Source organism: Limulus polyphemus, unplaced genomic scaffold (genome assembly GCF_000517525.1).
Source record: "Limulus polyphemus unplaced genomic scaffold, Limulus_polyphemus-2.1.2 Scaffold6128, whole genome shotgun sequence".
Taxonomy (NCBI): Eukaryota; Metazoa; Arthropoda; class Merostomata; order Xiphosura; family Limulidae; genus Limulus; species Limulus polyphemus.
The window spans coordinates 21116-30835 of NW_013671738.1; the positions used below are offsets into that span (position 1 = coordinate 21116).

The window sequence follows — 9720 nt, forward strand, 5'->3', positions numbered from 1 at the left end:
GTTTTTGATCTCCATAAGTGCCTTAGTATTTTGTATACATTACACATTGTTTCTGATCTCCATGGACAGCAGCATTTAGCCAGGTGATACTTGTACTGACAATATCTGTTTTTTTGTTTTGTTTTTTGTGAGTGAATGATAGACTATGTAATAATCAGCAATTAGGTATCAAAGAAAACAATTGATAGGTGGCAGCACTACAGTTAGCATTTTCTGACAATCAATTTAAACATTTTTTGATCGAATTCATATTCTGTGAAAGAAACCTATGACATTTACATTTCTTCTGCACTTTGCAAAGAATGGATTATTTTACACTAAAGTTGAAAGAGCTCAAGATTGAACTTGGGAAAAGAGGAGCCTGAGCCAGTTGATGGAAAGATAAGTTTTGTTCACAAACAAAGTTTAAATCGTGTCTCAACATGCATTAGTCGGATGTTTGTCAGTAAGTGCACATGTTGTGGTTTAATGTAAGGTTGTGTACAAATCAGGCCTAGATTTCAGGAACATGTTTAGGTTACCTGCACTGAAGATCAATGATTTTTAACTAGTTGATGTACTATAGTTTATATCATTGAAAATCACATTAAATCATATTGTATTTTAATGGACGATACATTAAAATAAGTATAATTCTCCTAGCTCTTTAACTTTCTCCTTAACAGCATTAGTTATAGGGCCCTATTTTATAGCCATGTAATTACTGTATATTTGTTGTTTATAGTTTTCACAATTATCTGGTCATATGTCTGATAGATAAATGACAAATATTAGAGCAAGTCATACAGCAAGTGCACAGCTATCTATTTTGCATTAGGACATTGTGCCTATTAAAACAAGTATGTTATTAATAATCAGGGTATCGTGGATGACTTTCTTAGTCTGCATTGGGCCCTTTTCTTTGAGCTGTGCTTAACCAAGTCACTGTGGTTGGTACACATATGGTTTCTAAGTATTTTTTCTGTTCACTGCATTAACTCATCAGTGACAATCTTATCTAGTAAATCCATAAAATAATCTTGGGTTACCGTGGGATGTTGTCCACAACTTCTGCCTCTTACTAAGCAATAATTCATTCCTTTTGCATGCACCCCTTGTCACCTGGTCCTTCTACCTTACTGGGATCTTTGTGTTGTTCTGTGGGCTTTTGCTTGCCCCCTTTTGAGCTGTTGGCCTCTTTTTATTTTATCATTTACCTCTCAAGACATATTTTATCCTTCTACTTGCTTGTATTCATTGTTACTCAGACATTTAAGTCTTAGATGCCTTCTGTACTCTATCATAGGGACAGGTTGATGATGTTTCCAGACCGATACTTTCTTCCAAAGAGTTGGGCTGCTCAGGAAGGCAATTGAATGTTTTCTTTTATCTCTCTCCCTTTTTTCTTTATCATTCTACAGTCATTCCAATCCAGATTGTCTTTTGCTGTCTTGCTCAGACTGCTTCTTTTCATGGAAACTACCATCACCTATTTTTACCATGGCAGACCTCCTCCCCCTTCCATTTAACTGGTTAGATATGCCAACTCATCCATCTTGCATATTGTTCTTTGGGTAAGCCTGACCATATGTTTTTGTTTGTCTTCTCCAGTAAGTTTCAGCATGCATCTTTTCTTGCCTCTTTTTCATTTCCAGCCTTTGGAGGAGATCTTACAGGCTGGTATGTGGACCATGGTTAACAAATCTGTCTCCCATTACTTACATCTTAGATTTTTTTTTCTGTGCCTCTGTTTTTTGCCTCCCTCCATTCTCAAGTATACCCAGAGGTTCTGGTATGTTGAGTTATGCTTGTTGTGTTTTTCAGTCATCTCCATGTCATTCGTGTTTCATGGCACTTTCATATGTATATCATGATTTTTGTACACTTTCTAACACATTCCAAATTCCTCAACAACAAAAACATTAAAACAGCAAAAGCAAACACAAACCAAACTGAAGGAGGCAAAACTCACCAGATTAAATGTTACATGAGGAACTGCACCATATGTTCCTTATAGTTGGTGCTATCAGAACCCACTGAATGACGGTTTTGGCTAACAGGGAATATGTACTTGAAATCTTCATTGAGTGGGAGTAAAGGAAAAATGTTAAATATATCTGCCATTGCTCAATGCCCACTATTAACATGGGGTTTTCTGCAAGACTGCTTTGGCAGTATATCTCTGTAATTCACATGTCATTTTCCTCACCTTTTACAAAAAATAAAATAAATGGTTGATGTTGTCCTATCCTTACACCTGGTTCATGCTTGCTGTCTTTAATTGTAGTAACCCATTGCACTGTCTCTCTGTGGGGATCAAATTCCAGATGATTGTGCTTGATGCCAGTGGCCCATGCACATTCTCCAGTGTTCTCCCCAAGATGTATTTCTTCTCCCTCTATCTTTCTAGTGAAGCAAGGGAGAACTCATATTTCCCAATTCCCAAGCCACAGGGGATATTGATGTGGAGAGTTTCTTCTGCAAGTGATGCCTTCCTCCTGGTAAGAGACAGGTTGGGCCTAGCTCTTGTTTGAGATGTAGGTCTGGGGTGTTCCTTGGAAGTGGAGTAGAGGACACCCCATTACAATATCTCCTAGGCAGTTCTCAGTGGACATGTCCAGCTGGATTGGACTTGGATTTGCCTCGGAATGCAGACAAGAGTTTCTCTTTCCTCCGCCTGTTGTTACAATTATCTATGTCATGTAAGTATTTCACCAAGACACATTCTTACATTCTGCCTACCCAGTACATTATTACTGGCCCTAGATTTACATGATATCCTTTACTGTAAATCTCCCTGTGATGTGAATATAATATATGAATAAATAAGTAACAACAGGTTGGGTAAAGAGTATTTCCTGCTTGTAAAGGATGTAACCTCCCACCAGGTACTGCTCCATTAGGTGACTCTCGGTCCCATTGAAGTCACACCCCATGGGCTTTCCCTTTCTGTCACTATTTTAGAAAGGAGCTCTTCACTATCTTCAATGTGGGATTCTAGCTGTTAGTAGTGCAGAGAGGTAAGCATCATTTCTGAAGTTAACTTAAAAATGTATTTCAGATATATATATCTCTGCACCACCCTACCTCCCCACTTCCTGTGTATTTTCTGTGTGTCATCAAGAATGAGCTTAAGATCATGTGCTAGTTCTCATGAAGTACTGCTTATGGAGAATGTGTCACCCTCCTATTGGTGGAACTACAGCATTTTGATGATTACATCATAGGCTGTAGGGATGGGAGTTTTCTCAAGGCTTATGGCATGCGTAGGAACTTTTACAGCAGTTGTGAGTGAGGTAATAGCTCTTAGTGGTGCAGAAAGATTAAATATATATCTGAAATATATTTTCAGGTAAAGAAAATATGAACTTATAACTCATCAGACCATATCAGTCATACATTACATTTTACATGGTTTGCTTTCTGAGAAGCCATGCTTTTCAGTTTGAACCTGAAATAAGCAATTTTGTTGAATGATTATAGGCTGCCACAAGATAGTTTATGTGATTTTCTTCTCATGGAACAGTTGGAGAAAATCATGTTTATTCTTCTGACCACTGTTGATGGTCAATACTGATGTAACCTTACATATGTTGGACTGTCTGATTCTCTTTTCTCTTGGTTAATGATAATCAACAATTTATGGTGACAGATATCTTCTTCTTCTTTGATAAAATTTGGTGATAGATACCTATGAATATAGAAAGCTCCTACAAATTGGCATACATGAAACATAGATCCATTACGTTATTCTGTACTTTGCAGCATAACCATAATAAAACTATAACTGTGAAGTTACTGATATTTCACATGATAAATGTGTTTTGCATGTTCAGGCACGTAAACAGAGTGTTCTATGAAGGTGTTTGTGTGGTGGTGCTAATAAAGTGCCATTCAATGTGCTGGACATCTACTGCAGTTAAATGTTTGAAGGAAAGTGTTCAGTGTGTTGTATCTTCAGTAAATTAAATTCCTTAATTATATACGAATATGTTAACCTGATTTTAGTAAGGGGTTTTTGAAATATAAAATTAGAAACATCATTGTCAATCCACCTAATAACAATTTTTAATTTATTTTTCAGACCGATAGTTATCAAGAATTTGTTTGCATTCATGTCTCTTGTTTCACAAGTGGGAGTTCCAACTGTAGATTATGAGAAGTTTATGTCAGACATTGTGTCACTGTTGTGGAGGCACATATCACTTGAAAATAATCCTCTAACTGTTGGAGCTGCATACAAGACATTGGCAACATTTCCTGCTAACTTACATTCCCTTAAGTTCTTGCCTGACCAGGTATTCAGTGATGGCATTAATATTGTTCTATAGAGTTATTGTAAGAAAAAAATATTAAGAAGTATTACGTGTTTCATTATGTTTCATATTTTTCATATCAAACATATATAACATGATGTATATGTTTTATAAATAACACTGACAAATATATACATGTTTATACAGCTCAAAATAAATGAATTATACTTTTGACACTGATGTCCCACATAAATGTTTTGCAGTTACAACAAGCCATAAACAAAATTTAAAGTGTGAATACCTGACATAATTAAATTAAATACTTAGAATTTGTAGTAAATAAAGCAGCAAGAAGAATTACTGCTTGAAAAAAACTGATATACAAATACCTCAAAATAGTTGTGTATCAAACAGAAAAGTACTAACAAGTGCACAGTTTTGAAAGAAAGAAACTTACAGCAGACTAAAGTGTCTTTAAACTGTAAAATGTAATTTCAACAACTGTCAGAGCATGCAACAGACTCATTTGCAGGCTAATGAAACTGACCTTAATCAGAATTCATGATGAATCATCACAAACTAAGCTTTACATAAAATACTCAAAGGAATGATATTGTTATTTCCTGAATCAAGCATATCAAAAAGAATTAAGTAACCTTCTCTTATCTTCTGTACATTTTAAGCTATGTCACAACCTGATACCCCCCCCTCGTGGTTCAGCAGTAAGTCTCATATTTTATAACACTAAAATTTGGGTTTCGATACCTGCAATGAGCAAAGCACAGATAGCTCATTGTATCAAGCTTTGTGCTTAATAACAAACAAACAAACACAACCTAGTTGTATCTTGGAGATGCATCTTCTTCAGATCTGAACAGAGGAAAATAACTTCAATCATGCATCATGGCCATGAATTACTAATATATCAATAGATATAATTTATATTAAATGTAAACAATTTCAGTGTTAAAACTTGGACAACAGCTCAGGACAGAAGCAAACAGATACATATTATAAATTCCTTGCTTTATGATATCTCAAGAGGCCTGGTATTATATAATTGACATGCTGCAATAGTCATTTTGTCATTTTATACTAGAATCATTCAAGTGAACAAGCATCAAGCCATCTGTTTATTAGTGAGATAACAAACATATCAGAGAATACAATATAATCAGTTATAAACTAGTTTCATTGGCAGATTTCCTGGGATTTTATCACTCACCAGAACATGAAAATACTCCATTTTTAAATCTGGAGTGTACATATTAAACACAAAATAAACCTAGAAAAACTTGGAAACTATTTGAAAATTTGAACTTCTCTAAAAACATCATTGTTTTTACAACTTTTATTCAAGTATAAGATATTTATTAATGTCTTGTGGCATTTCTTTCATCATTGCATTCTTTTTTTTTTTTCTGTAAAAGCTATTAGTGAGTTTGACTTTTTTGCCATGGATAAATTTTTTTCTTTTTCAATGATATGAAAGTTTGGTAAATATTCATAATGTTTACATTAAGAAAAGCTTAAAATTAACTAAATTATTATTTCTGTCCTTATAGATTTAGTACATATAATATTTAGTAACACCGTCTTAATCAGTGAAAGGGTTAAGAAATACCTTAATTATTTTCTTGAAATTAGAAACTAACTATGTGTGTAAGAATACCCAAATGTTCTTGAAGATATTTTTGCCAATTCAGATCATGTGTCACACAAACAAAGCTCAAAAAACAACAAAAAAGTTTGAAAACAAACATTCTACAATGAGAAAGTTTAGAGAATGAAGAGTAAAATACAGAAAATATAGTTACTTTATTAACAGTCTTTTTTTATATGTAGTACAGGAATTTTCTGCTGGTTAGGCATTTCATTCTTTGGGTTCATTGGGTAAGAAGGAAAACATGCATATCTATCATTTACCATGCAGGTTTACTGAATATGAGAAATTCAGAGATGTTTGCTTCATGTAGTAAAAAATTGAAATGCTTATCAATTTTAACCCTATCGATATGGGTAGCTAGCTAGGTGTGAGAGGGCATGTCATCACGTTTGTACTTACATTCAAAATTTTATTGAACTACTATTTTATGAATGTATGTCAATAAACTTGGTATCAAATTGTAGATTTTAATTCAAATTTTAGTATTAAACATTAGTTAATTTTTTAATTTGAAAATAAATATCAAAATATTGCTAAATATCGATTTTTGTGTGTCACACTGGTACGTCATCTTCTGGGTTTGGTCAGATTACATTTTGTGATGTCCACAGTACAATGTCTGTAGCTTCTTATGAATTATAAACTCAAATTTCCGATACTGGCAAGCTAGAATGTAAAATAAGAACCTCCTGCCTTTTCTATTTGCTGAAATATCATAATATTTATTGAATCCACCATATTGGCTCTTCCCACCACTTCATTATTTGAGAAGACTCGTTTATATATGCCTGCTTTTTTATACCTATAAGTTTATGCCCAATCAAAACCTCTACATTTCCTCTACATATTTCTGTTAGTTTTTCTAAGTTATTTATGAGAGAAAAGCTCTTATATTGTTGGAGAGTTTGAAGTATTATGACCAATGCTATTTTCCAAACAGGCATTAGATTTTTTTTAGACACAAATACAGCACAGTGAAGAAGCCTGGTAAATTAAAATAGATTTTTGTGGTATTGGTATAGTCACATATCATTTTTTTGGTATTCAAAAATGCATATATAAAGTATATAGAAATTATTGTTTTCAACATCGGTGTGAATTTCAACAAAGCTTATGATGAGGGTTAGCAAGTACGACTCACGAGTACAAAAAAGAACTTCAAAACATCGTAAGTAGTGGAGATCATTGTTTTCTGAGTATTATTTATTTACTGTTCTGTGTTTTAAGAAAACTTAAATATCTATTTGTAAATAGTAATAATAATATATATATACACACACACACACACACACACACACACACACACATATATATATATGGTAACCGAAACCTCGCTATATCTTACAAAATATTGGAACTGCACATTTATTGGTTACTGTGTAAGCATGATAAAATAGAAAACAGGATGTTCATAAGCACTTTCACACCTCTACCACCACTAAATCCCAACCACCCAAGCTTATTGGATTAGATACAACTTTGTACGGAGCCATATCAGAAATATTTTCTCTCACTTTATAACATACTTTAGACAATTCTTATTACAAGCACTGTACTGGAAAGAAGCTGGTAAATTCTACCCCACTGTATTGTCAGAGCTGCAATTTGAATAGTTTCTATAGGATACTTCTGCTTATTGACTTATTGGATTGACTCAGACTTTCTACAAAATTATAACATAAACATTTTATAATACTTGAGACAATTGTCATTGTAACCATTATATTGTTAACAAATTGATAAATTCTACCCCACTGTGTTTTCAAAGTTCTGGGAAATGCGCTGCATGAGCATATTTAATATTGATGGTGTCAAAGTGCTCAAATTACGCTAACACCTAAACATGAATGGTGATTCATTGCTTTATATTTGGTAGATTTCTACTTCAGCCACTAACAGTAGAATAAACAGAGGAACTAAGTGTAAAAAGTTTAGAAGAAACTCTAGAAGGTTTGCTTTGGAACTCTGCTGTCCGTACTGAAAAGAACAGAGTACTATTCATTTTGTTTCTTCCAGTTTCTAAGCCATCTACTAGCAATAAAATAACTACAGAAAATAAGTGTGAAACGTGAGAAGTGTAAACTATAACCATAAGTACTTTGAAATTTCGTGATCAATACTAACAACACTGAACATTTTATTTTGCATTTGCAACCTTTATTTTTGTTATACTTTGAATACTTATCTACAGGATGGAGAGTCAAGTATAATGTTACAGCAAAGAAAATAACAGATAAAATATAAAGCTTTACTGAAAATAAAAATGTTTGATATTTAAGTACGAGGTTTTTTTGTTTTTCCTTTTTTTTCACTATTTATTATTATAAAAGTAACTAAAATGTAAAAAATAGACTTATTAGGTAAAAAAAAGAAAGAAAAAGAAAATTTTTCATGGGGTATACATGGCAGCCACTTGTGTGTTATGCTATTTGATACGGTAACATGAGCTGCACATGTGCCGTGTAATTTTCAATTTGTGTCGGGGTATTTTTAGTTGGACACAGTTCAAAGGTCAATAAAACAAAAATTTAAAAATATAAATAGATGTATATTGTTATGAGATTTAAGCTATTTAGAATAAACATTTGTGGTTTCCTATTGGAATTTGCAGTTGTTCTAAAACAAAAAAAGTAATTTAGATTTATTTCCTAATTTTTATGATGATTATGAGGTCGACCAATACCATATAGATCTAGCATTGATAAAATAACAGATTAAATATAAAGTTTTATTCAAAAAAGCATTTGATGATTACCTAGAAGGATATAGAGATTACGCAAATGAAACTTAACACTTTTCAGATAAAAAAAAGTATTTTTAATCTTAAAATCAAAATTACTTTGCATATTGTATAGTCAACATTCAGAAAGAAAAAATTCACGAGTAAATCTTTTATAAAAAAATCTTAATACTTAATTTAAACACCTGATATTTTGTGTATGTAATGTTTACTAATAATCTGCAAAATTTTGTAAAGATATGTATACATTATCAAAAATTATAGTATAATTACTCTTGTGGATACTTTCGTGGTTATGAGATAGGTGAATCCCACACAGCCCATATTGGTAAGGTTAAGCTTAATCTTTGGGAGGGGGGTACACTTGACTTTCTCTACTAAATTGAATCAAAATTAATTCAACCGGTTCCTCACAACAACTTGTGTTGTCAAGGCACCAGACAGATGGATGACTTTATTTTACACATGTATAGATATATATAATATATAGATACTTAAATGTGAATTTACATTTATGAAATACTTCTTTGCTTCAGGCTAAGCAGAACTTGAAGTTACCATCATCTTTTGGAGCCACTCCCTTTGAGATGGCTAAGCTACCGGAAGATGTTCTATCTTACACACCTGGCTATTGTTTTATTGATCTGTTGAAATCTATTGATGATTTGGAAGTTCTTAAGGGTAATTAAAGATGAAACTTATTATTATGTTGAACTTAAATTGTATTACTAAAATTTTTTTCTTATGGTTATAGATTTTTGAATAACATTGAGAAATGTTTTGGGTATCAGAAGAAAGACTTGGTCTATTGACATTTTCTTATTTTTCAGACAGTGAAGTTTTTAAATAAGTATGTATTATAAGCAGAAGATTTGAGAACTTTTAACTATAATGTAAATCAACCTGTAATTTCATTTTATTTTCAGTTTTTAACTAGACTACCCATGACCCGTTGGGTCACCCACTATTCAGAGGTTATGAAGAATTCAAGCTAATTTCAATATTGCACCGAAATGAAGCTTTATTTTGAGATAATTTAATTAAATATTTCACTCCATTCATGTTTTTCATAATTCAAG

At 32.6% G+C, this 9720-nt stretch overlaps 1 protein-coding gene across 1 annotated transcript in view; it reads left to right on the forward strand.

Annotated features, from left to right (window-relative positions):
- Positions 1-9720, forward strand: part of LOC106473385 (focadhesin-like) — a 37674-nt gene that overhangs the window by 19894 nt on the left and 8060 nt on the right. The window contains exons 5-6 of the mRNA XM_022401832.1: positions 4064-4277; positions 9178-9322. Of these exons, the coding sequence (XP_022257540.1) occupies positions 4064-4277; positions 9178-9322 (359 nt within the window). The remainder of the gene's footprint in view (positions 1-4063; positions 4278-9177; positions 9323-9720) is intronic.